Raw genomic sequence first — 27,833 nt, 5'->3', positions numbered from 1 at the left:
GGTTTGGGGGTTTTGTCACTTTTTGTCTAGGACTTAAATAAACGTTTCCTGTTTGCTGTGTAGTGGTACATCTCTTGCAGTTCTATTAAATGCTAAGCAAGAACATTTTGTACTCTAATGCAAATGTGACTGAGTAGTACTCATTATATACAGAGAATATCAAATGCAGTACTTGTTGATTAGTCCTTACAGATGCCTTTTATTACTTACAGAACAGTGTAACAGGTTACTTTTAGCCTTTGTAGTGTTGGCATAAATTGTGCATCAGAAAGGAGGGGCAGATCAAAATGTGTGCATTGGCCAGGTGTCAGTGTGAAGGCTGGGATGAAAGCTAGCTGAGTTTTTAAGGTACGTGATAAAACAAGACATTTACAGGTTAAGGCAATATCCTATTATATTAGCTAACATACATAGATTTTTTTAGAAAGCAAATACTATGCGGGGGAGGGAAACACCTTATTTAGATCTAAAATAGAAGCAACAAACTTCCAGCTGGAGTGGAAATAAAGAAAAATTTTCTGAATTTCTTTAGGCATGAATAGACAATCTGAGAGAAAAGGAAGTTCATACCTTCTGGATTCTACCTGGATCAGAGGGAATATTAGCAGTATCAATCAAGGGAAGTGATAGATAGTTATCTGTTGGTGGAGAGGGAAAGAATAAACAGGTAATGTCTAATATATAAAACATGGAAAAGAGAGTCAGAATGGAAATTGTCACAAGAAAGTTCAAAATTACCTGGAATCTACTAGTGCTGCTTATGTCCTTAAGCCCGTTTGCTTAAGGACACCATCATATCAAGTGCTGCCTGTGGCCCTTTGTGGTGGCCTTATTCCTGCTGTCTACTTTCACTGCCCATGCGACACACAGCACTTTCATTCAGGTTGACAAGAGAGATACATGACATTACTGCAGTATTTTGCAAGAAGAGGCATTACTTAGCTGCGTGGGAAGGCTGTATCTAGTGCTTTCCTCTGTCGCACATTGTCCTGCTGAAATTCTGTTGACGGACATCTGAAATTAGCATTTCTTAGACCTGTACTGACTCAGTCCTTCTGTAGTATTATGGCTTTAATGGCAGTGGTAGACTGTGTATCAACACAGGCCAGAGTCTTGGAGCCATGAAATATTTCTGAGCTATCAAAAAAAAAAAAAAAAAAAAAAAAAAGAAAGAAAAAAAGAAAGCTCTGCTATTAGCAATACAGTATAACTCACTGTCTAGTATCTAGTGGAATATATAACCACCGGCCAATTTCTAACTTTCTCTGAATAAAAAATAGTTCATAACTCAGTATCCTCCACTGTAGAAAACACAATATAGGTGAGCAGTTCTATTACTATTTTATTTAAGACTATGTTTTTCAGGCTGCTGGATCTAAAAAGAAACTTTCTTTCCCATAATAACCTTCTTCACATACAAAAATAAATTATCCAAACCATTTATTCAAAAATTGAAAAATTGCTAGTATTGCTCTTTTATAACAACTAATTATTTGTGTAACATTAAGGTTATCTGAGCTCTTTTTACTGTGAGACAGTTTTAATAAGAATAAACTTTTCGGACAAACATATCTACCGTACTTTATTTTTTTATGAAGTACAGTAAATGTCTCATACCACTGGAGATCTTTATTGTGAAAGCCCCTCTTAAATCTACATAAAAGATCTTAAATATAACTGTTGAGATACAGTTAAAGTTCCCCCCATCAAGTATCTGATGCAGAAGAATGATACTGGTTTTAATAAATAAAACATTGAATTACGATATGATGAAGACACCCAAGAACGTTATACAGTGCTCTATGTATATAGACATTGGCATCTTTGTACCCTTCCTTGGGTATTTGCATGACAGTCGGTGGGTTGTTTGATATTTTTACTCACTTGTAAACAGACTTATTTCTTCTGTTTGTAAACAGACTTTTTAAAAAAGATAAGCAACTACTTAATGGAAATAAGATAATCGACATTAAGTTAGCAGAGATCTTCCAGCCAGCAAAAAAACCACTTTTCATTACATATTGAACTGAATTCTGTGCAAATAGTTAACACACTGCATGTCATATCATATTCCTAACTACTTCTTTATTAAAGATGAAAAATGAGCTGCATCATGGATATTTTATTTCAAGTAAATAGTATTCCATATTCTTCTGCAACAGTATTTATAGCTAAAGATGTAATTATAAAAAAACCCCCAGGTTTTAATATGTTAAGATAGAGAAAATATTCATGAGTATTTACAATCACCCATGTTGAAAAGCACTGTGAAGTTCAGTGCACTTCGTTTTGTATTTCTGTCAAGCAGTATGCATTCTTCCACTTAAACTTCTGCTTCTAGACATTGTACTGTGGCCTCAGGCTTGGTTTTAGACTCTTCTGTATTTTTACCATTCTTCGTTTCCTTCTCAGCAGCTTTGTCATTTGACTTAGCCTCTTTAAGAGCAGTTGTTTCAACCATTTCTTTTTGCTGATTCTTGTTTGAAAATGGGAAGGTTTTCTTGTACCTTTGAATAAAAAAAAAGGATAGTAAAGCAGAAACACTGACATAGTTTGATAGTATCACTCAAGAAATAAAGTGAAAAATACCTAGAATTAACTTCCTTTGCCATACTGAAGCGAAAGTCTCACAGAGAATAGTGGCATGCTAGATCATTGTGCTTTCTCAAGCAGTGTGCTTTTTAAAGTAATATTTTTGTATTTTTTTAAAAAACAGATGATGTATATTCAGGATTCATGGTATGTAACAACAAAGCCATCTGGGCTGGGATGTGAGAAATGCACAGCTTTCTGATAGATTTAGTGATGCCCTGTGTTGAAAATCTTTCCACTTGATAAATGAGCTCAATTTTTTTTTCTGAACACAATCATAGTCCAAGAATAAAAACTTTTACCTTGAGTCTGACATAGAAAGAAACAAGAAGAAAACTGCATAAACAGACTTGTATACAAACAGATGGACACTTCAGTGTTACTATTTGGCACACTTGGAAATGTTTCACGCTAGGTATGATTTACTAATCAAAAATAGGCAATATTTGTCTTTGGTTCCTTTTCTAAGGCAGGGAATGGCAACAGCAACAATAAACTTTGTCTGCATAACAGCAGGGTTTAAGGTTTTGTTCTGTGTGCTAAACTGTTATTACCATTAATTCTCTGCTCTTTAGCTATATATTTAAAATATTCACTGGTTGTACTCTAGGAGTTAAGTCAGTCCAAGAGAAAAAAAAAATAAAATAAAGTACTTACTTTTTGATATAGCAGACTGCTAGAACGACTGAGATAATGAAGAAGATGACTGCCAGTACAAGAAGAGCAGTAGGGATACCTGGAGATAAAAGTGGGGTAGGCACAGAGTTTTTATATGTACTTAATTCTGACCTTCTAAAGGCTCATGAGCACAAATCTAGATTCTTCTAGAAACAGTCTAGAGTAAGAAGTACATAAACATCCACTCAATAGTAGAGGCATTAGGAATCTCACAAGATTAGTTATATTACAGCTCATTTTCTTCAAAAGTCTAAACCCAAGTATTTAAGTAATCCCTGACAGATGTTTGTCTAACCTGCTTGTTGGACGGTTTTTACAACTTGCCCAGAGAACACATTTCTGTGATTAAGTGTCCTTACAGTTATAATGCTTTTTCTCATATTTAGTCCATTTCTCAGTGGTTTTATATTAGAATTACTTATTCACAGCTCATATCTCAAGAACACCTCCATATTTGGAGAACAGCAGTTCTTTAAACTTTCTTGGCTTCTTCTGTTTTTTAAGAGCCTGCTGAATATTCCATTATTACTCTGAGCACATAGTGTTTGCTAATACGTTTCTCAAAAATGTATTCATCCCAAATCCCATTAAGCAGAATAAGCTTCCACCATTTCATATTAAAATATTAACAAAAAGTTTAAGATAAGATCTTACTTCTACTTTAAAATTATTTAAAGATCCTCTGTCTTATAAGCTTTGCTTTTGCAAAACCCTAACACTCATATTCTGTGGATGCTGAAGTAGCAAACAAAAATAACAGTAAACAATTTTGCTATTAACATCTGCATAAGTAGCCCTTCTGATTAAATAGTCACCATAAACAGCCTTTACCTCCAAAGACAACAGCATCATTCTTAAAAGCAGCATGGGAAGTATAGTTAGGAGAATCAATTGGTGAGTATTCCTCTGGCATTTTTGTAGTAGTCCCCTCGGTTGGCAATATAGTTTCAGTTATACATATTACACGAAATTTTATATTTTTCAGGGTTTGTTCTGACTCAGTCACATTGGGCACTGCTGTGACGTTCTCAGTCAAATCAGAGCCTGAAGGTGCAGTTAAATCTGTTGGTGCACTTGATGAAGGTAGCATGGTTGTAGTTGGATCTGGTATACATGAATTAATCTGAACATCTGCAGCAGGGAAAAGAAATATGTAGGAGTTGTGTTGGATGTTAGTTTTGTACTTACTGTACGCACGTTTATTGAAATAGTTCCTCAGTCATTCCCTTCTGGAAATTATTATTTGTTTATTCACAAAAGCCTTACTCAAATCAGGCACACCTATTTCAAACATGGGGCTACAACCCAGATTACCTACCTTTTATAACTGCTCACAAAGTTAAACACTTTTTTGAGCATGTGCAGTGTGCATTTTATAAATGCATACCAAGAACAAGATTTCTTAGAAAAGTTAGAATAATAATGCATATAAAAACAACCGGATGACATTCTGCAGAGCAGGAGCCTTACCTACAGATCCAAGATTAAAAAATATTTCTATTGTATTACATGTATGTTCAAAACATATGCATGCATTCTTGATACTTGGAAAATTATGATTTAATGGAAAGAAAAGTAGCCCATAAAACTTTCAGGTAAACCAGGCACCAGCGTGTGATAAAAAAGTGACACAATTCTAATAGGGGCTAGAAAGAAACAAACTTCAGGCACATTCTGAAATTCAGTCATTTAAATGATGCAGATGTTGTATGTGTAAAAATATGGGTGCAAGTGGACTTTTACATGTAAATGAAAAAGCTGAGTTCTGAATCAGGCTCGTGAAAATCTGAAGTTTTCTATATTCTGTAAAGCTATAAAAATTTCACTGAAGTAACAAGCAGATTACAACATAAATAACAGGGAAATGATGTAGGTACTGTTCTCCAAATGAATCCCCATGAGAAGCCTGATGACGCAGTTACATTCGCAGAATAAAAAGCTAAATGGCTTTTTACTTTTTCCACTATAGTTTTCAAGTGATTTTGGCATTTCTTTGTCATGAAGAAAAATTGACAGAAAAAGCTTCTGCCAAATATTTTTTGGTAAGAAATGCCTAGAATAGGCAACAGTTAGGCAAATAAGATAAAGTGCAGAATAAACCTGATGTTAAATATACATTATTTTCTAACCATTCAGCAAGCTTAACTTTCTTCACATACTGTAATAGTAAACAAAGCAAATAATTTGGAATTACTTGCTACCTCCTTAGCATTAGCCAACCTACTCGACATTTCTGATGCAGAATGACACGTATTTCATACACTGAAACACTGTGTTGCATAGGAACAGAAAAAATAATTAACAACAGGAGCAGCTTCTTTTAGAGGATGTTGCCATAGTACTAATTCACCTATGCATTTATCAATAAAAGCTATGGACTTTCTATAGAGAAAACTAAGTTAGCCTAATCATGTAATTTTTATCTTTACAGGTCAAGTGATAAGTCAGTATTTAGTAGTGCTTTCTCCCTGCAGTGCTTTCTTGTCAGCAGTCAGACACTTAATAAGCCAACTACTTATATTACCTACCTTCATTCACTAAAATGGCCCAGGATCATGAAAAAAGTTGCAGTGAGAGAGGCATGGCCTTTTCCCTAAAAGCTTTATTCTCAGTCTCGTAAGCTCTAATGTTCACAGTCACTAGAAACTTAGATTTTTATATCTTTGCATGAGCATATCTTGTATATCTATCTTTCTCCTGCTCTTTCCAACTCCTGTTCACGTATCTTTCCTGAAAAAAACTCAGGATTTTTTACATAATGTCTTGCTCTTGTCATCTAAAAGTCATTGACAAGGTTTAGGGACTGATAAGAAATAAATGACTGAACCTGTGTATATGGTCTAATTACTGGGATAGTTGTTACATAATAACCATAGATATGGGACACCAGCAGAAACACAATGCCTCTAGTTAAATACTTCTTTTCAGTTAATACCACACAAGTCATTAAGCAAAATACTGATTTATTGTGCTGAGAAGATCTCACTTGTATCAAGGCCCAAGTTCCGTTGCTGTGTCTTCAATCAGGGAATAGACAGTCAAGAATGAGGGGGAAGGACAGGTCTTTTCACACGTGGGATGATGCTTACTAAAGGAAGCTGTTTGACTTTACCAACAATAGAATGGGAATCTAGTTCTGTGGTCTCTTGGCTGTTCTACCTTATATTTTAATTTAGTTTAATGGATAAATTTCCTTTAATCATAGAACAGTCAGTTTTTCCTGAAGTACCCCATTCTCGGTCTTTTTGCAAGAAAACACACACCACAAACAGACACTCTGAATAAAGATTTGATTTACTGTCCTTCAAATTTATGTACATAAATAATCAAAACTTACTGAAAGCATTGTCTTGACATTACAGAATGGTAAAAGCAACTCTTCTTCAGGAGCTTTCATGGCAGCACCAGATTATTAATTTGGATTAACTAAAGTAACCATTTTGTATTTCTTTAAAGCTACAGAGCTAAGTGCAGCTTGGCAACATTAAGATTGGGGGGGATGTGCCAACAGATTGTAAGAACTCGTTATGATTTTTTCATGCAGGTAATAAAAAATAATAAAACCCAAACCAAAACACAAAAAATGTAGTTGTCATGCTCACATACCTGAGGAATTGAAGCAGTAAACCATAAATGTTTTGAATGGCTCAGCATACCATCGCACTAGTCCAACATTGCCCTTGCCACATTTCTTGTTGGATGTTATTCGAGGAATGACAACCAATCCATCTTTCACCCATCCATAGCTACAATGAAAAAATATCAGTCCTTTAAATATTAGATTTATCTCCAGCCTCAGATGTGTGTAAAGGTGTTCACTAAAGGTAACAAGACACTAACAAATGTCACATACCTGCACGTTTCAAAGCCATGTTTCAGAGCATTTTCAACTTGATCTCTACTTGCCAATTGTAGATTCAGTTGATTACATGCATTACTTGCTTCTGAGAAATTAACTTTTTCCTCAAGATAAATTCCTACACCTCTGATCCTGCAAGGTGAAAGAATGGAACCTGTAATTTAGACATAAATATTCAAGGTTAGTATCTGAATATTAACATTTATTCCTCCTGAAGAATTTAAGATCACGTTAAACTGAATTGAACACTGTTAAAAGTTTCTAGCTAGAGGATAGTAGAAAACAAATTTCTAGCAAAAGAAGATGTACCTTAGAACGTATTTTCTTAACACAATTATCTAAAGTTTAAAGAGGTTTGGCTGTTATTAGACTAAAAGCATAAACAGTTGGCATTTGAGTCTTTACCTAGTGTCAGTTTCTTACTAAAGGCGCTCTTATTTGTCATACACATACATGCAAAATGGAAGGAGTAATCATATCATACAAGGGTTTTTTTCCCTTTTTTTCTTTTTTAATTAAAATGATGACAGTAACAGTTGCACTGCAGCACTGATCCCGTCAGTACACCACTCCTATCAGTATGGGTTTTATCAAAGATATTATATGTAATTTTTAATGGAATTAATATGCCAATAAGAAAATACACCTATAAAGATTTATCATTTGTTATGTTCCTTATGGCTCCTAAACTTTTTTTTTCTTCCTAGCTGGCATGATGCTTCCACTCTTCAGTCACTGTAAAGTGTTTAATTTACTGAAAGCTTGGCAGGCAGCAAGAAAAGAGGGGGTAGGCCAGGTGGATTTATGACCTTTTTCCCCATTTTTCCTCCATAGGCAGTTCTTCCAGCTTTTTTGGATAGCCACAGCTGGCACACTGTTCCTGACATGTGCACCAGGAAATGCAGACCTTAGATCTGATTACACCTGCTCTACTTTCTTAGTCTGTGTTAAGGACATAGAATAGAATTCAGGATTTGACGCACCAAGGAGAAAGGGTATTATTCTTTTGCCTCCATATTTCACCAGAAGCATATACTGGAAAACAGATTTTTTTTTTTTTTTTTTTTTTTTGAGTTACATACAGTAATTGCCACATTAAATGAAACATTTCAACATTTAATTGCAAACATTTCAGATAACCAACAGCCACAGATGTTACTTCCTTGCTCAGTATGCTTTTCAGACTGTGTGCACACCAGGTATGTACACTAATGAGTAATTCATAAAAATCTATGCATCAGAATACGGGCAATCCACAACTCTCAAGGGAGGATGAAGTGATGCCTGCAGATTCACCTCATAACTTCTTAGCAACAGAGGTGAAATTGAATTTTATGAATGAAAAGATGAACTAGCAGCCAAGCCACGCCCATGATGAGAAGGGGATGGAAAGATGACTAAGCTTGTGTGGAGTGCTCCAAGTAAGACAAGCATTTCACTCCTGCTCCCATGGGGTGTGGTAGGATTGGAAACGGTTTCTGGCAAGAGATGCATCTCTACTGTCCTTATACTTAGTTTAATTGGACTTAAATTTTTGGAAGAGCAATCATTGAATTGTTAGGTGGAATTATTTCAGCAGTGATGAAGGCTGTGGCCTCCCATTAACACTTCCTGGCATGGTGTAGGTCATCACATAGCAGGTGAGCCACTGAACACTTGAACGCTCCCCATAGCCAAATCATGGCTGCATCCAGCCCCAACTGAACATAAGACAAGCCCAAACATATTGCATATGCATGCAGAGAAGCCACATTGCACAATGAAGATGTGTCTTTAGGTATCGAGGACCTGAAGTCTATCCAGATAGTCCCAGTGTGAATCATCCTTATGCTGTCAGATTTCTTCCTTTCAGTCTGCCTGTCTTTGTGAGTGTCCTCCTGCATCTCTTCATTGTGGTCAAAGTAGTCTTGTGCAGTGAGGTCAAACACTGGAGCAGGTCTCATAAAGAGATGGTCAATGTGCCAGGCCTGTCAGTGTTTAAGAGGCTTTTTGGACAATGCCCTTAACATGCTCTAACTTGTTCAGCCCTCAACTGGTCAAGCAGGTGGACTAGATGATCATGGTAGATCACTTCCAGCTGAAATAGTCTATTCTATTCTAGGTGTTCCAGTGTTAAGTTTTCTTGATTCCTTTCTGCTAACAGTCAACTCTCCCAGTCCTCATGAGAATAATTTCTGTTTTCCTGAATAATTCCCTGTCTTAGCTGCTGGGGCACATCCCACAATTTCTCTTTCTTAGTTTCCAAGACCCCACTCCTCCTCTAGGGCTTATGCTTAATTACTCCTTTTCATGCTCAGACTTCCTTCTTATTGCTTAGTTAATCAGTCATTTTCCTACCTTCAGATCTGACTCAATATAGCTATTAAAAAAATGTAATGTTCAGAATGGAAGTTTCTCAATGACCAACTTCACAAATTTCAAATAAAGCTGAGCAGCTGAACGAATGGAATTTCCTGAAACCTAAGAAAGTTCTCTAGATACTTGTAAACTGTTGCGGTGTTTAGTCAGTCAAACATATACAAATATTTTTACATGAGAATTGCATGATACATAATAATTGCATTATTACATAGCATAATATAAAACTTTGGTACCATAAAATTAAATCTTAAGAGATAAGAAAAGAGAATGTATAGGAAATGGACCACAACTGACCTTGACATTTGCTAAGCCTTTTTAAAACAAAACAGTGAAGTAAAATAAATGTTTTGTAAAAGTTACCAATTTCAATCTAAATTCTAGGTGGGTTTACAATGTGAAAAAGAAGTCCAGAAAGAGAACAGTAGCCTCTTCAAGTCTTTTTATTTCTTCTTGAATCACACCTGAACTCTGTTGTAAAGATGGCTGAGTTTGTATGAGAGACAGACTAATCCTTGAGAAGCATATTATCCTTTTTGGTCCACAAGCTGAACACAGCTATATTTTAAGCTTTGCTCCTTTTCGTTAACCTACAAATAACAGGACATTCTCCTCAGTATCTTGATCTTGTGTGAAAAATAAGCTTTACTGAGAAAGGTGGGAAGACCTAGACAGAAGAATCTCACAAGATGACGAAGTTGTCATAGGACAGGAAGAAAAGTGATTTTTGTAACCTCTGGGTATTGGCTCTATTGTGCATTATTTCTCTTCTTGTTTTTTTTTGGAGAAGCTGTTGTTTCTGTCACTTCTGTCTTGCAGCAGGCCCTCACTCTCCTTTGAGACTTTCCTTTGGCTGCTGATGTCAGGGAGCAGCAAGAATGAGGCTGTCCCACAAGGAAAGAGGAGTCAGGAGCTGAAGGTGACCAGAGCACAGTGCACACATCACTGACCAGGGCACAGTCCCATAGTACCTGAACAGTGGTGACAGTGGCAGGTTTCACTGGCAGCCCCAGAGAGAGCAAGACAATGAATCAGATGCAGAGGTCATCCAGAAAGTCCATCCTGGAGATAAGACTACAAACAATAAGACTCGAGCATCTAATTCTCTCAGATCAGGTTTCCTTCAGAAGCCTTTTAACAGATCAGAAAATAAATCGTGTGCAACAATGGTGTATGCCCTTTTACACTGGTAGAACAAGCATTTACTCCTTGAAAATTACAGTGAAACATCTGGAAACATCTGATGTACATTGAGTTATCTGAAGATATCCTAGTAGCCTCTGCAGTTAGAATAGACTGCATCAATTGTGGAGTCTGAAGGAGAAGACGTTTGAATTTTACTAACATATAGAAGAAAGAAGCATTATATGACCTTGATTGAAAAAAAAAAAGGTTTATATAATAATGTTTGAGAGTTGTCTAAGAGCTATGTGATAGAGTTGATGTTGGCTGTTCCCTATGTTTTCAAACAGATAGTTTAGACAAAATAGGAACTTGTGTACTGTATTAACCAGAGACAGGCGTGACTGGTCTGTAGATGAACAACAAGATCCCTGCCACACGTTTCCTTTAATCTTGCAAATCAAGACAGTATCAGGATGTTGCTAAATTGGAGAAAACCACTTTGCTTTAAAGATGGAATTTTAGCAGAGACAAAGAATTAGTTTCATGCATGTTTTGCTCTTTGAGGATTGTACAAAACTGTTTGCTCTTGTATTTTAAGTAATACCAAATAAAATCACATTTCAATAGATCAGAACTTAATCCTCTATGCAATATCAAATCTTTAAAACAAGCAGTTCTGTAGCATTTATCCCATAATGCTACAGCATTTAGACAGTAATTAAGTCAGACTAACAATGAAAGTTACCCTATGTGCTAGAGTAGTTTTCATTGCACCGTATTCTCAAAACCCTGTGGTTTCCTATGCCAGAAACAAGTTTACACACACTCTTCCCCCCCCCCCATTTTTGTTTGCAAACCTAGCTACTTTTTTTCCAAGTACTTTACTGTTCAACTAGGAGACTAAAAAGTGGAACTTTACGTACCTGTTATAAAGTAATTTTGAGCCGTGAATGTTGTAACCCAGACGAAAAACACTGCAGAGGTAACTCCAAAATAAGTTGCCATTGTTACAAACTCAGAAAATTAAGAAATTCAAGGTGATTTGTCTCATCTGTTAAGAAAAGCTGAGGTACTGATGCTGTCAGATCACCTTTGAGATGACTTCAGCTGTCACTGCACTGCTTTGTAGAAAGAATGTCAGAGCAAATGTGTTGACTGTCCCACTCAAAGGTGAGGTCATTTAGTGGAAATCCCTAATCACCCTTTACGCTTTCTTTCATGTAGGGCTTGCTGGAAAATTTAACTACTGCTGACTCAGAAAACAGCTGAGGAAGGGAGATAAGGCTGTTAGACTGCTAAGTCAGTAAACATTTTGAAAGAACTTTTTCTTTTGCTATTTTTTCCTGTTTTACTGATTAACAGCTCATTACTCATGTTGTCTATTCATCTGGTAAATAAAACAAATTCTCTATTGTATCACAGCATGCCAGGCACGAGTTTTCTTTTGGAATTGAAATGGCAACCATTCCCCCATATCCTACACGTCTTGATGCAGTACTTCTACCTTCTTTTACGTTAGACTTCCAATGAAAAAATAGGTACCGTAACACAGAGATAATATGATATCTAGTATTGAACAGATTTGGAGATATGGTACCATAAATGGGGTTCCTGCTGCCTTTTGTGAAGTTGAAACAAATAGGGATTCCAATAGCCTCATGCAAAATACAGATGATCCTTATAGCTGTAATGGAAAACCTTCAGGAAGTCTTGCAAAGAAACTCAGAGTTTTTTTGCAGAGATTCCAACAAACACAGAGTGGGAATGGAGTTCCAGAGATCAGTTAGTTCTCTTTACTGTCAGTAGGATCAGCTGTATTTATGCTATTCCTGACAGATGTTTGTTTAACCTGTTCTTAAAGACTTCCAGTGTCAAATTCCTAATGTGTCCTCAAACTTTCTATTCCAGTGCTTCACTCTACTGTTAAGAGGTAAAGTGAGTGAAGAGGCATAAATAGTTATGCCTCTGCTCCCACTTTTCTTTCAGCTAAGAAACCCCAGCTTGCTCACTCTCTCTAGCTGAGGCCTTGCCAATGCTAAGTACTGATTAGTAAATTACTTTACTTGCTTATACAGTTCAGAATGGTACGAGCCTTTTTTTTTTTTTTTTTTTTTTTTTTTTTGCAACAGGATGATTTTGTTACATCATGTTTAGATTGTGATACAGTAAACTTTTAGAGGTCCTATATCCCTGGACTGTTTTCAAGGTCCTGTAAACACAAATGTAACAGTAGCTACCTCCTTAAACTGTGGTTTGCATTGTGGGAAGTTCCTGCTTAATATATTAAGATAGTATTAGTTTTTATATGGGCACATACCCAATCTCTTATAGCAGCATATAACATGGTTATGGATATACTAATAACCTAGACAGGCATCTACAGGGACCAGTGGAAAACGCTGTGGATTAATGAAATGATGTCTCCTTAAGCAATAACAAATGAAAATTGGATTGTGTTTGGGCTGCAGTTTGGAACTGAATGGTGATAAAGCTCCTTGAAGTCTTAAGACAAATTTCTTGCTCCAATTTCTAGTCACTCATTGTGTTGTACTTACCTGCCTCTACCAAGTGATGGCAGTCTGAAATACTGTAATCAGACTTACTCTCATTGAAGCAAGTTTTAAGTGGATTCACTTGCATTTACAATATAGGAACAGAAACTAATAGTTATTCTGTGGCTCTCATAACCTACTAGGTGGTGTCTGTAAAACATTGAGAACGTTAAACAAAATCTTACCATCTCCATGCTTACCTTGAACTGCTAAGTATTTCCTACCATGAAATCAAAAGCTGGGTCCTACCATGTTTTAACACTTTTTTGCCTAGTATCCTTACTGTCACAATGTTCCTTTAGTCAAATTCTGTCCATGCTATTGGTGTTTAGTAGGCTTTTTAGCTGCAAAAATGAGATAAACACCTTCATAATACCAAACAAAAATATAAGCTCCTTCCTGTGGATTTGTAACAGCAAACTACAGATTAGGAGAGGGAGAATAGAATTTCAGGATGATGAAATGATACTAGAATAATGTTGGGTTTTTTTTGGGGGGGGGTTTTTTTTTTGTTTTTTTTTTTTGTGCCCATTTCTTCTTTTTTATATTTCAGCTGTTCCAAAACTGTGTGGAAGAATCAGCTATCTGGACTGTAACAGTACAAAAGGTCTTTAACCTGTTTGTAGGTCTTCATCATAAGTTGCACAGTGAAAAAAGATAATTAAACATTCAGTATAAGGCTGTAATTGACCTTAATATTTAGAGTAATCTGTAAGGAAAATTCCCAACATCTCGTGTCAGCATGTTTTAAAATGCTGATGAGGGTTGCTAAACAGAAAACAAAAGATTCTGAAGTGACATTTCTGTTCTTTCTGGGAATAGAGCATTGTCTTCTTCCCTCAGGTATGGCCGTTCAGCTTCCCACAAAGCCCAGACTTCCCAGACCTCTCAAGCCTACAAGAAGATAAAGCAGAGAATCCTAACCTTTCACTCAGTCTCTTTTGATTATAGGTTTCCCTTGTGGCTTTACATGCTCAATCTCCTCAGTGAAGGGCAGCATCTCTCAGATGCAGGAGTTAAACGCTCTTCAGGATATTTCAGTTTCCTCTCTCATCTTTCTAGGGTATGACAGGGATGACCCTGCTTACAAACACTTTCTCTATTGAAACAGGAGTTTGCTTGCTTCATCTACATAATTTTCCTGAAGAACTGAAAGACTAAGAACAAGATCTTTGGTGTGTGTAACATGGCACTACACTATGCAGTATAGACAAGGCAGTATGTATTTTACAAGAAGATAGCCGTTAATATGCAGACAGAGCACATGTAAAAAAACAAATCTTTAAAGTAGCAACACTGAGGACTTTGAAACCATACTTTTATTTCAAAACTCAAGTATGTGATACTATACAGTACAATACCAGCACACTTGTGCAAAATCTTACAATAGTACCAATTTGAATATGATACACAAAAATAGTGCCCTTTTAAAACTCCTTTTACTAGAAATGTCTGTGCTGTGCAGGAAAAACAATAAACGTGTCTTGATAAAGCAGAAAAATAAATATTGCACCTGAAGAAAACTATTTCAGTGTTAATAGCATAAATAACAGATCTATTTCTTGTTATCTGATGTGATCTTTCAACACAGAAGAGATTGGTTTGGGTTTTTTTTTTTCCAGATAAAGCAAACAAATATCCAACAGATAAAATTATATTTAGAATAGCTTTTGAGCTCAATCTAGTTTCTCTATTAAAAAAGTGTCTTCATTAACTAACTGAAAAAAATACGCAAAAGTATTTAATGTGCTATTAGTCATTGTGGTTCATTATTTTTAGTGGACAGTTTGCTCAAAGTAGTTATAAAAAAACCAAACTTTTTTTTTTTTTTTATATATAAATAAACTCTATCTTAGTCTTTTCATCGCTATTAAAATCTCTTGACTCTTTCAGTACATTCCCCACAACAACTAATAACTTTGTGAATAAATTATACTTGCCTTAGACATGCAAGTAGTTCAGTTCAAATTGGTACAACTACTTATAGAAATCTGCCTTTGTGCATTAAGTCCACAAAAAGCGTGCTGAATTTCAAGATAGGATGGAGACCTTATTCACCCACTGACCAAAAAAACCTTAGCACATGCTTAACATGAAACAGTTCAAGTGTCCTATTGATATCAATAACTTTCTACATTTCTTTACGATAATGTGTTGGACCCACATCAATGGAGATGTAAATCAGAGCAAATTAATTCAATTATAGGCACTGTTAATTATTTTTACTCATTGCAGTCCAACATTCCCGCAATCACATAGTCAAATTTGCATCATAATGTTTGGCACAGGGGATTCTGAATCTTCAGGACTATTTACCTTCAATTTTTATTGCCTTATTATCAATGCTGTTTATAAAAAATATTAAGTTAAAGAAGCTGATTTTAATAAAGAAGTATTCAAAGAACAACTGGCAAGTTTCTTTAAATACTGAAAGTATTTAAAATACTGAAAGTATGTGAAATGTTACAGTAGTTCTTCATGGTCAGATATTTTAACTGAACCAAACAGATACCAAATAATGTACAAGAAACCATCTTCTGTCTTATTCTTTAACAATTATAGTTTTAGACCAAATGACACTTTCCCATTATCCTTTTTGAACTTTCTTAAACACACTCCTCAACAACATGTACTTAAAATAAAAAAACCAAACCTCCCAACTGCTTATAGACCTCAACCTCCCCCACCCCCCCCAAAAAAAAAAGTGATTTTTTTTTTTTTTAAAAAAACCTTGTTATTAATTTTTTTAGTGGCAAAAGATGTAACAAATGAAATTCACCAGCAGGATATTTGTTACTAGTGCCAGATAAATGAATTAAATTTCTGAGTTAGAAACCTGTTTTCTTTGATAACTTGAGGTTCAGTGTTTACACCAACAAACAAGACAATAATAACTGCATCTGAACTGAAATAACAGTACTTCATAACATACTTATCCTTCAGCTGTAAACAGACTTGTTAATCAGTCAGAAATTGCTAGAAGAATGCAAGACACAAGTGCAATCAGATGTCAAACTGATTTTGATACATTTTGGTTACATTCAAGCATATAGTTATGGAAAGACAAACATAGTTCATCTTCAGTCAGAAGTGACTGAAGTTCAGCAGGTACATATGGTATACCTTTAGTAACATGCATTTTGGTCTCAGCACTTTGATACATTTATTTGATGGTATCATCTGTGCCACCTAGACACAGTTCGTTGTGTATTCCATTTAAAAAAAAAAGTGGTGGTCCAATTCTTAAAGTATACCATAAAACACATTTATGCATGTACTTAGTTTTCTATTTAAATAATTATACAGATAATTCCTCTTATAAAATAACTTTATCAGCAAGGCATCTAGTCTGATAATACTACCATAACCTTCCATAGAAGAGCTTCTATTTCTACCTACCCAATAATAATGAAAAAGGAAGCTGATTAGTCTCTTGAAACCCAAAGGACTTAAATGCCATTAGTACTCCAGCAATCACTAATAAATTCAGGGAATGCAAAGCACTAACTGCAAACGCAGGTTTATGATTTTCTTCAAAGTCATAGCAGAGATATTACTGTCCTGTGCAAACCATTTCTTTTAAATGTCTTGCTGATGGCTGATTACTGCCACAACCTTATTATGTTTCAGTATTACTTTATTTGTATCAATCATATACACTAGAAAGACAGATAGGATTATTTATCAGATTGTCATTTTGATAAGATATGTTCACACTGTATCCCCAAACCTGATGGTATGGAGTAACTCTCTTGTCTAACAGACCACATTTAACAGCTATAAGGATGACTAAGCACTACCTCTAACAACAGTTTTCCAATATGCATACTTGCTCGGGTACCGTAAGTACATGGTTGTTCCTTTATTATTCAGTGCGTTGCTCATGTTGAAATCCTGAGTTCCACCAGGAATATTGATGAGCAGCAGAACAGCTAGCCTTCCCTTCAGGTCCCTCTGATTTTTCATCACAGGAGTTGAACGAATGGTAGATTCCCAACAGCACAGCAAAAATTATTATTGCAGCCACTACCAGCCATACCACATTCCAGTGTTTACACAGTTTGGGGTACAGTATATGTAAATAATTAATGATGACTTCAAGTCTGCTGTAAAATGAAAAGAAAACTGTTATATATTAATCATATGCAAATTTATTATCTTAAGCTTTTCAGTTCGAGAAGTTTCATAGATGTATGGATAGATGTATGGTGCACGACTTTTCTTCTAAATACAAACACCTTGTCAAAGAAGAATCAGACTATTAAGTTCTTTTAAGAGAAGCTGTACACTCAGATATGGGTGATATTTGCAAGACAGCTGAAGACCAAACACTTGATTTCTATTTCTCTGACCTGTCAACTGGCAAATCTCAGAGCTTGATATGATGTAAAATTCTGCACTGTTCATACCTTGCTCAACTAAACTCAACATTAGAACATATTGTAAACGTTTCTTCCTAAGAGTTTCATGACTACTGAGATGGCCGCCTTTCTGAATATGGTTGAAATCTCAAATTACAGATGTTTATAACCATAATGGTTATGGAATGGAAATTAATTCTTCTGGATCAGGTAAGGATCCCCACCTTAGCCTGGGATTTGACATATTACTTGCTTTGGCTAGCATTCAATGCCTCTCTAATGCCTCTCTCACTGCTTTTAATATGAAGGACGTTGCAGGTGTACTGAGATGGGTGGTAGAACCAATGAGGAGACTCAATAATTAACTCTAAGAAAAGTTTTCTAGTTAGGCATCAATTGCTTCAGATAAGACAATAAGCAGATGATTCAGAGAGAGAACACTGGGCAGATGAATGCAATAAATGTCATTGCTGCAAGGCAGGAAACTCCAGCATAATACTGTTCTGCTCCTTCTATACAGCATACAGAGGGAGCAAGCACCTGGCTGTTCAAGCCAGAGCAAGTCCAATGTAGTTGAGGAGCTTGTCTTAATCTGTATTCACCTTGTAGATGTATTGAAAGACTCACCTGTGGAGACCCTTTGGGAATGACATATGGCACAAATACAGGCATCAGATTCCTGAATTACAACTTTTGTGAGACTACACATGCCTACTGAGAGATACATTCTGGCATCTAAAGAAATCTTGTGGAATATTTTTTACCTCAAATCAAAACCCAACCCCATAAAGATGAAGCATATTGATGTCAACACATTTTTAGCTGAAATATAAAAAGTTTTGCGTTTTGCAACTGTTATTTATCTCAGAATATGCATTACTGTGAAAACACTGTTATTTCAAGTATAGTTCCCTACACTGGAAGAAAGCATGTCAAGATAATAGTACAAAACACTTCATTGGGTGCCACAAATTGAAAAAAAGTAGCCTGTCTTGTACGGCCGTATTACACCACTGCCTCACCTGGTTTTTAGGGTTTTTATCTCATGTTCATTTTCACTTTCTTCATGTTCATCAGGACTTTCTTTTGGTGTCTCTTCATCTTCTTCCTTCAGTTCCTGAAGTTCTTTGGTTTTCTTCAAGCCTTCCTGATAACTTTAACACATGGAACATTTTTCTTAGTCTAGCATGCTGTCTAAGCCTGTTCTATGTAATGAGAAATTATCTTCATGTTTTGTCACTTGCCGTAAAACACAACTAGCAGTGTTGCAGCACTTGGGCAAGAGCAAAAATTAGCTGAAGAATGTAAGTATGTCACACAGACAGCCACCCTTCCTTAATAGGGAATTACATTAGCTCTATTACCAAACTTGTCATCTTGAAAAAGAAACAGTTTATAGTCCTCAGGAGAGCTCAACTTCTCTGTTTTGTAAAGGAGTTGGCAAGTATTTCCATATTATTTTACTATCATTTTGAACACCTACGTATTTTTGTTTCCTGCAGAATAAGTGCAAATCAATGCTAAAGATTGATGGCTTGTTGATCTCTGCAGGAGATGATAAAAATTTTTGTCTTATTCCTCATGTATTAAAAAGGTCTTTGCTTGATATTCAGAAACAGATGCCAAAGCTGGGTAAAACAGCCTTTTGTGCCCCAAAACATGCTGTGTAAAGCACTTTGTGATTCAAACAACACAAGTTTACTCTGAGAGTTGATACTTACTCTTTACTGATTTGCATGTAAACTTTTCAGAATAAACATTTTAGAAAGTTGTTTTGGATTATCCTGTCATGAAGCTGAACACTACTAACATAAGAACACCCACCCAATTGAATATCTCTGATATAACTGCCCACCCACAGTCTGGCTAACATTAATAATGGATGAAAGTGAACTGCTATTCTGGAAATGTGGTGAATGAAGTTCATTTGCATTGTTTCCCACATTCCTTCAATTACGACTATATTCCCACATTCCTTCAATTATGACTGTATAGGAGCTCATATTGATTGCCACTCATTTTGCATTTAAAAATTACATTATAAAAACATATGCCCTCATCTCATAGCACGTGTTTACAGATTTAGTGCACATAAAATATTCACACCCTTTGTTGTATGCTTCCTCTTCTATCTTGGCTTTAGTTTCAGGATTGATCTCTTCCAACCCACTCTGTGTCAGCACAGAAGTAGCAGTTTCACAGTCAGGCTCTCCATTACTCTTTCCACTGCCAAGACAAAAGAAACAGTCACATAGAAAACAACACCACTGAAATAAATTTTGTTTGTAGTATACTACCAAACAAGAACAAACACACAGAATTTTGTGACTTGTGATTTTTCTTCTTTAATGTACATCTGAGAAATGAAATGTCTTTCAAAAGAGAAAGATTAAACACTAAGCAATATTTTAGTTTCAAAATGTTGTAATTTAAGAACAGTAATTAATATGTTTCTAAGGTATTAGAACTTGCATTGTGTTTCTTCTTTAAAAAAAGACAAGAGCATTTGTTTCCTGGCTTATCCATGGCATTTATTTGCTATTCTTGAAAACATTTCCCTCAACTTTATAAAAATCATCTTAGAAATTGTAGGCTATTATTTTCAGAGGAAAAGAACAGAAATAATACCAAATTCTAATTTAACAAAACATTTTTCTTATGTGCCTTTTAGGTACTCCCCTCTGCTGACTTTATACACTGAACCGACATACAGGTTAAAAAAATGCAAACACATGCGTAGCTTTTGTCACTGAAATTTTTCCTAAGTGAAAGCCATGAGAATTTAGCCTAAAGACAAGTGACTGTATATTGCTTTCTGTCTGCAGTGCTCACCTGTCCTCATTTATTTAAGGCTGGGACAAAGAGTTTAAGTGATTCAGACATGACTTAGCAAATCAAGTCAATGTTTAATAAGCTCAACAGTGGATTCGTTTTCAACTTGCAGAACCTAACCCTTTTTGTAGGCCTTATTTTTCTGGCACCAAAATCAATGGCAGAATAATATATCCTGACTGACACTATCTGTGGGCAATTGATTTTCTCTCAAGAAGTCATATTCACGTTATTTTCACTTGGACTTTAAACAAATCCTGAGTATAAGCTTGAACTGCTTAAGTATACAAAACTCTGATGACTATGTGATTTTACACTACTATAGCAGTTGGCTCATGCATACATGTTTATGCCAAACTTGAATTTAAAGTTCTACTACTTGATAGCATGATTTGTTTTCCTAAGATCCAGAAAGATACCTACCAGATACTAGGAGGTTTTTTTGGGGGTGTTGGTTTTGGTGTGGTGTTTTTTTGATGTTTGGTTGGTTGGTTTGGTTTGTTTTTCAAAATTTCTATACAGTTTCAAAAGATGGTCTAAATCTTACAGAGTTCTGTTGATTTGTAAAAACTAGTGCCATAGTTCACTGGTTTTGTTTTTCCAGTTGTTGGGTATTTTCATTCTTAGTAAAGCACAGAGATAAAATAAAGACATAAGATAAATTTTGTCCTCCCTTACCACTAATCTAAAATATATGAAATTCAATATTCTGCACTGATGTGAGATCTACGTATGTGTGGACATCTATAGTAGTGGTAAATGATATAGAGTCAAAAGGGCAACTGTTTTAACGAAAAATATTTTTGCAATTATAGGTACTAGAAAAATACCTGTTGAGGTATTTAATTGTTACCAGGCTAAAAATAATCCCCTTTTTTGTATCTCTATTTTTTAATTTTAAAATGCAAACATCTCTGACTGTTTAAACTAAAGTATCAGGATGTTAAAACTAAAGTCTCAGGATGTTAAAACTAAAATCTCAAACCTAATGCTTTTATTTAGCTGAATGTTCATTTTATACTAAGAAAAGAATTCCTACTCAATAATTTTTTTGACTTCTGCAATAATTTGATTACCTAATATTATGGTAAGTTATACTGTTGAATTTTGTATATTATGCTTATTAATGCAAATTAAAAAGGCTATGTGACACTGGATAGCAGAGTATTTCAAAATATGATTCTTACCAGCTAGAACATGTTGTAAAGGCAGGGGCAGAACACAAACTTCTATTACTGGGATAGTCAAGTTAACGAATATTCATACCCAGGAGTGGTCATGGCCAACTGTAGGTACAGCATTAATTTGTTCCAGGATATATATTAAAAAAACCTCTCAAAACCTCACAACCCCGCCATGTGCATTTTACGTCATATTCTTAATTTTGTCAAGTTCTGAAGACAGGCCTACTCAAAAGTCTAAATGCATGATCTTCTGCTGCATTTTTCACTTGATAAGTTTTAATGATCATAGCAAGCTTGATACAGTTCTGAGATACTGCTTGTAAACTCTTTGAACATGAAAAGAACCATATGCTGGCTACATAGTAAAACACATTTACTGGACCATGAATCAACCTGACCAATATCGTGTTGCTGATTTCAATACCTTGGTGTAACTTCTATTAAGAAAGATAGAAATTATATAATTTTCATTTCATACTAGGATTTAATAGGTAATGAGATGACCTAGACAAAACTCACTTTTCTAAAAGTGCTGGCAGAACAGGAGTAGCTGTTAGATTGCTTCTTCCATTACTAGGTGATTCAGACTGTCAGTGAAAAACAGCAATAAATGTTACATTAATTTCAAATGAATCTTCAATAAAATGACAAAGTCAATGTGCTGCTTAGGTTTTCTTCCCACATCCAAGGGCAAGAGCTCTTAATATAGCGCTTCTCAATTACTCCCACTAATGACGGTAAAGAGCAGACTTGCATATTATAAAGAATTTTCTGTGACATTTGGCGGTTGGAACTAGATGATCTTAAGATCCTTTCCAACCCTAACTATTCTATGATTCTACGAGTCTATGATTCCCTTCCATCTTGTTTATTTTTCCCAAGAAAAGTCTTTCATCATATATTTGATAACTTAACAGCAAAATTACTCTATTTGCTTCTCTCCATATTATCCTAGGAACATTAAATTGTTAGCTGAGTTTTCAATGGAAAACTTTAAACAAAACTAAATCATAATAAATCATGGTAAACAAATACACTTCATTTCTGAAACAATTGACTCTGAGTACATAATACCTAAATTGCACAAACAGATTGTTTCCTTAAAACTGAAAACCACAATGGATTTAGCTTCTCAGCAAAACCCCTCATTTAAATAGCCCTACATTTTAAACAGAAAACCATGTTGGTTTTTTTTTTTTTTTATGATGAGCTATCACAGCTCATCTCTGAACAACTGATATGCCTTGGATTCTTCCATCAAAGTATTTATATAGATTTTAATTTAATTTATTAAAATTTTATAAACAAAAAATCAAGACAGAGTCTGATAGTTCCAATATAGTTCCATCACAGAACATCTAAATTTGTACCACATATATTTCTGTACATTAATTACATGTTTTTCTGTTTAGAGGACTTTTCAGCAATGAAGAGAAGCAGTCCAACCATCTTCTTTGGTGTCTAGTTAAAACTTCTCTCATACAGCGGACAACTATATTTACTACTCCTTCCCAGTATGTTACTACAGATTAAAAGGCAAATTGCCTCAACTAATGTCTAATGCTTCTGAGTCACCAGCGAGCCTTTTATGGCTCTGTGTCCAGAGTGATTTTTTATGGAGGTAGTTTCTGAAGCCATATGTTTCCTACATAATAGGAATTACCTTTGTCCATCTCCTTCACTAGGATAGAGTCAAAATAAGTTAAACCAACAAAAGAGTTTATATATATATTTTTTTTTTTAGTAACTATAGCTTTGTCCTAAGCAAAAGTGATTTAAACAAAAAGCAGTATCTTTAAAATGTGGGGTTTACTTACCTGGGATGGCACTGAAGGTATAGGTGAAGCTGTTGGTGACTGACCAGGAATGTTTAAGGAGTTAAATTTAGGTACAACAGCAACACTGACTCTCCTCCGAGGCATATTCTGTGAGAAACAATTTTTATTTTTTTTTAATCATACAACAAGATAGACTGAAGAACAATTCCACAGGTTAATAGAGGTGGCAAACAGGTAGGTTAATGTGCCTTGGGGAAAGGAGAATTAGCAGAAAAACTAAGATGAAGGGCTGTTACGGCTGTAGTTTTCCTCAAAACCTCCTCTAGTACTAATTGGTATGTCAAGTGCTTAGTGTGAAATGAGGTATTGTACAGGGATGCTGCTGTTTTCGTTCCACATTGAAGGCCCAGTTGAAGTCACACAACAGATATGTTCTGAGTTGATACTGTCAGTTCTTATTAGAGGCTATTATCATGGTTAAATCAGAAGTATAATAATACGGGGGAAAGTGCCAGTGTCTCAGTGACTGGATAATGGTTACACATGAAACTCTTGTTATGTACCCATTATGATATGCTGTATTCGCTATCATATGCTGTACCCACAATTATTTCTAAACCTACAAGTTATAACATCTGTTCCCTCTGCAAAAGAACAGAGCCTTCTCCCCCACCCTTGAGTTTTTAGCTATCTAGCATCATGCAACATTGCTTACATTTCCCAAAGACCATGGAAATTCTTTATATGATAAACACACGCTAGCTGTACACAATATATTCTAGCTGAAGTACAGATCATATAAGTTTTTGCTATCATTATGTAAATAGCAGTTTTTTCATCCAATGATACACACATAGTAAAATCTACACTTCCAACTGAGTAAAAAAATCCAAGCACTTATAGCATCTGACAGCTTTGTGTTAGTGCATATCCAAATGCTTTAAGATTCTGCTCTAGATAGCTTTAGAGGAAAAGACTGAAACGTGGATTTAGTAAATATATGGAAGGAGTTACCTACTCCATGATCCCAGTTCTAGACAAAACCGATACGCCTGTTCATTAATGACAGAGGTTTATCTAATGTGCTCCTGAAAACTATACTAGAGAGTCTGCAGCCATGTTAGGCAGTCCATCCTAGTGTTTTGGGGTCCCCTCCCCTTTATGATTTGGACTTATTAAATTTAATCTTTTTTTGGGACCTCTCTTTCAGCTGATCTGGTTCTCATTCTTAAAGCCAGTCTTGCCCTCAGCATGCTCTGTGTTCTAATTCTCTCTATCCAGCACTCAGAGGTGGCAGAAATAAATTAAAACCAAAGAACTATAACCCAAGCAAACAAAAATATGAAAATAAATAGTAGACTGCATATAATGCCTCTGACCACCAAATTTCATGATGGTCACATTGGGACTTAGTTCCCTCAAAACACCGGTTGTTTTAGGAAGTTTTGTAGTAAGTTTGATGTCCAACACTTGGAAGTTTTACAGAAATGGAATGCTGGCCATGTTATTGATCAAGCCAAAACAATCTGACATAATCACTCACTCTGGATGCTTTGTCAAACTGAACAAGATACTTCAATGCTAACTGAAAAATGAGCAGCACTTAAAAAGTAACTGTTTACATCTTAAGACACTCTGAACATGATATAATTCTTAAGATAATGAAAATGGTATGATCATGGAATTCCAAGTCACTTAGTAAATTTTGTGTTCAGCTTCCTCACTGAGGAACTAGAATAAAGCACAGGACCTCAGCCATTCTCTGCATAGGTATGTGACCTGGAATACAATTATTCTTAAATAAATAGGTCCTTTTATTGTTTATGGTTCCACAGCAAGCATTATCATTATTGCGCAAAGTCATACTTAATCACGTATCCAAAATTACTCAGCACTTGCATGAACTATTGAATATTTACCGGCACTATGTTTTGAACACAGCCTATGAAACTAAGTGTATGTAGACAAAGAAATTTCACTATATAAAACGTTCATTTTCTTAATATTACAGAAATACCTTTCCAACAGTAAGAGACATGGATCTAGTTGAACGAGGTACTCCGTCTTCTGCAAAAAAACAGTAGATAAAGAGCAGTCTTACACTACATGAGTATCTATATAAATAATAATCATAGAGCCCTTGCTTGTATTTCAAACTCTGATGTAGTATACTTATACAAGGTCTGTAGTGACTGCATATTTATCTGCCATACAGTTCTGGTCTCAATTACGCCTACAGAAGAAATTTGAAGTAATTGCAAGAAAACGAACCATTACTATCTGCACTATCTTTTGCCTCCATATACAACTTCTGGCAAAAGAAAATACTCATATTTCAGTTTCCAGCAAACTAGGAAAGAAAAGGTTAGAAAAAGAAAAAAACTTTTTAATAATGAAATTCTGCCATCATACCTCATCGAGACAGCTGCGTTGAAACTGTGCAAGCTACATGTATGTGCGAGAGGTCAACAAAAATGTCACTGGATTGCATCAGAATTTGTGAAGTGATAGTGATTTTAAATTACTGACTATAGCATTGTTTTTTATGAAATATCTTAATAGCTACGTCTATAGCTTTTTGAAATCTACTCCTGTAGATAGAACTTCATGAACAGGTTTCACAATACTTCACTTTTTATCATTAATAGCACCAACACCTTTCCATATAGAGATGAGACAAACCCTTAAATGTTTGGGTTTTTTTTACCAGATGCCCCATAGCTTCTGCTAGAATTCTGATTGGCAAGTTTCTTGAACTCCATTAATTCAGCATGATCCTTTTCGTATGTTCTTTTCAGATTTTCCACATACTGCATCATTACTTCTGTTGCCTTTGACATACGCTTCTCCTAAGGAAGAAAAGAGAGGAATACTCAGGAACCTCTACACTTCTCAAACAAATTGTTTTCCTCCGCGAATGCCCCCTGTCAGGGCCAAATCTGGAATAGCTATTAAAGAAATATTTGGTATTTCTTAAAGAAATATATGGTACCTCCATGTCTGAAAATTCTGAAGCTAATTAAACACAAATGTACATGCATTCATATATATTCACAGAATATTATGATTTATTTTGTCATATCTTTCTACATTCTGCCTGTGTGCCTATCTTATTAGTTATGTTGTATAGGTACATTTGTTTTCAAACTCTCACAGGTCTTAGTCACTGGCATCAGTGTAGTTTTTTCCAAGGAAATAGGCAGCAGTCTTGAATCTGGGAGGATATTGCTGTGTTCTCATTTATACTTGATCTGTTATTACTATAGTTGCCTGACTAAGTTATTGCCAAAGGCAGGTGACTAAACTAGATGAGCTTTTTGACCCAGAAAGTTTCCTTACTCATGCTGCACTGATTTTAAATAAGTTTATTGTGATGCAGTTATAGTTCTGAATAATATGTATGCTCCTATTGCACAGATGTTAAATAGCTTCAAGGGGAACCTTCTTTTTGAATTCTATTTCCATACTGAAATGGTGTCTTCTCTGACACTATAATAAATGTCTTTAATATCTGAAAATGGCAAATAAAATTCAAAGGACTAATATAACCTCCAGCTATGGCTGAAAAAGAGAAAGAGTGAACATGTGCAGCCAGGATATGTGTTAGACACCAGGGTGTTCTTACCTGGCGAACAGCTCCAACCATCTCAGCTCGACTAGATAGTCTAGCAGCTAAACGCCGCAGAACAGCAATATCCTCCAGTAGCTTCTGGTAAGCTTCTCTGTGTTCATAATGATGCCATAAGTGAGCTGAAGACTGAAGTGAAAATACAGAAGCTTTATCATCATGTCTTGCCATTTTTAGTTCAGATAAAGTAGCCTGAGCCACAGAAGCAGGGTAGAGATGTCTAGGCAGAACTACACATGGACTACAAATTAGTTCCAGAGGAGTTCCATCACTATTACCATAGATAACCTAGACAGTGCTGCTACTGTGTGTCAGAATGATGCTTCACTGCATGCTGCAGACAGACCTTTCAAGGAGTTAAAGAGGGCTAAACACATTTGCAATACTTTTCCTTTTGAAATTAATGATGAACCATGCCTGGCTACCTGTGAACTTTGCAAATGCCAAGGTTATTTGAATTATTAATTACAAATTATTACCAAAACACAAAGAACATTTTAATTTGCTGGGCCCAAGGTGTTAAAGTGGCCATTCATGTTATCTTAGTTCTGTGACACTTCACTTATTTATAAAAGAAATTAGTCTCAAGAATTCCAAGTGTAAGAGAGTAATAAAAAATAAAACGGCCTGTAAATCAAATGGCAACTGTAAGACCCATGAAGGCATAAAGAAATGTTTGAAGAAAACATGCACAAAATTTCCAATTTTCAGGTTTTTCGTGGCAAGTGTAACTTGCTAGTCTTCGCGAACATATCTGAAGTTCATGTAAATCAGCTTTCTCTTGAAGTTGGGTTTTTTAATAAAACATCAATTATCATAGGATTGATTAAAAAAAATCATGAAGACTGGTAACACTGTCATTGAGCCATATATGTGCTTGTTCTAC

At 35.5% G+C, this 27,833-nt stretch overlaps 3 protein-coding genes across 5 annotated transcripts in view; all 3 read right to left on the bottom strand.

The window, feature by feature from the left end:
- Positions 1-1,009, bottom strand: part of RNF141 (ring finger protein 141) — a 44,449-nt gene extending 43,440 nt beyond the window's left edge. The window contains exon 1 of one of the 2 annotated variants that reach the window (XR_013957004.1): positions 939-1,009. The gene's annotated coding sequence lies outside the window, so the exon portion shown is untranslated. Of the gene's footprint in view, positions 1-570; positions 636-938 lie in introns of those variants that run through there. The other variant, XR_013957005.1, reaches the window with a different exon arrangement.
- On the bottom strand, positions 284-11,818 carry LYVE1 (lymphatic vessel endothelial hyaluronan receptor 1). 2 transcript variants are annotated; one of them, XM_080619309.1, is made up of 7 exons: positions 11,536-11,818; positions 7,124-7,283; positions 6,877-7,016; positions 4,102-4,401; positions 3,250-3,328; positions 2,392-2,507; positions 284-1,137 (listed from the first exon to the last, which is right to left on the bottom strand). In XM_080619309.1, exons 1-7 carry the CDS (start codon positions 11,615-11,617, stop codon positions 1,064-1,066), a joined length of 951 nt encoding a protein of 316 aa, XP_080475435.1. In that variant the 5' UTR covers positions 11,618-11,818; the 3' UTR covers positions 284-1,063. The 2 variants fall into 2 exon arrangements, 1 of the variants encoding a protein (XP_080475435.1); XR_013957003.1 differs by having other exon boundaries at positions 1,063-1,137; positions 2,245-2,507.
- Positions 11,819-17,029: 5,211 nt separating this feature from the next.
- IRAG1 (inositol 1,4,5-triphosphate receptor associated 1) overlaps positions 17,030-27,833 on the bottom strand; it is a gene marked incomplete at its 3' end in the record, with an annotated part of 38,046 nt that continues 27,242 nt past the window's right edge. Inside the window, exons 13-20 of the mRNA XM_080619404.1 lie at positions 26,945-27,076; positions 26,027-26,168; positions 25,337-25,386; positions 23,359-23,466; positions 22,061-22,128; positions 19,632-19,751; positions 18,548-18,679; positions 17,030-17,270 (exon numbers count right to left, since the gene is read on the bottom strand). Of these exons, the coding sequence (XP_080475530.1) occupies positions 17,030-17,270; positions 18,548-18,679; positions 19,632-19,751; positions 22,061-22,128; positions 23,359-23,466; positions 25,337-25,386; positions 26,027-26,168; positions 26,945-27,076 (993 nt within the window). The remainder of the gene's footprint in view (positions 17,271-18,547; positions 18,680-19,631; positions 19,752-22,060; positions 22,129-23,358; positions 23,467-25,336; positions 25,387-26,026; positions 26,169-26,944; positions 27,077-27,833) is intronic.

Source organism: Psittacula echo, assembly GCF_963264785.1.
Source record: "Psittacula echo genome assembly, chromosome: 5".
Lineage (NCBI taxonomy): Eukaryota > Metazoa > Chordata > Aves > Psittaciformes > Psittacidae > Psittacula > Psittacula echo.
The sequence above is the reverse complement of the archived record's forward strand: the minus strand, read 5'-3'. Positions and strand labels throughout refer to the sequence as shown.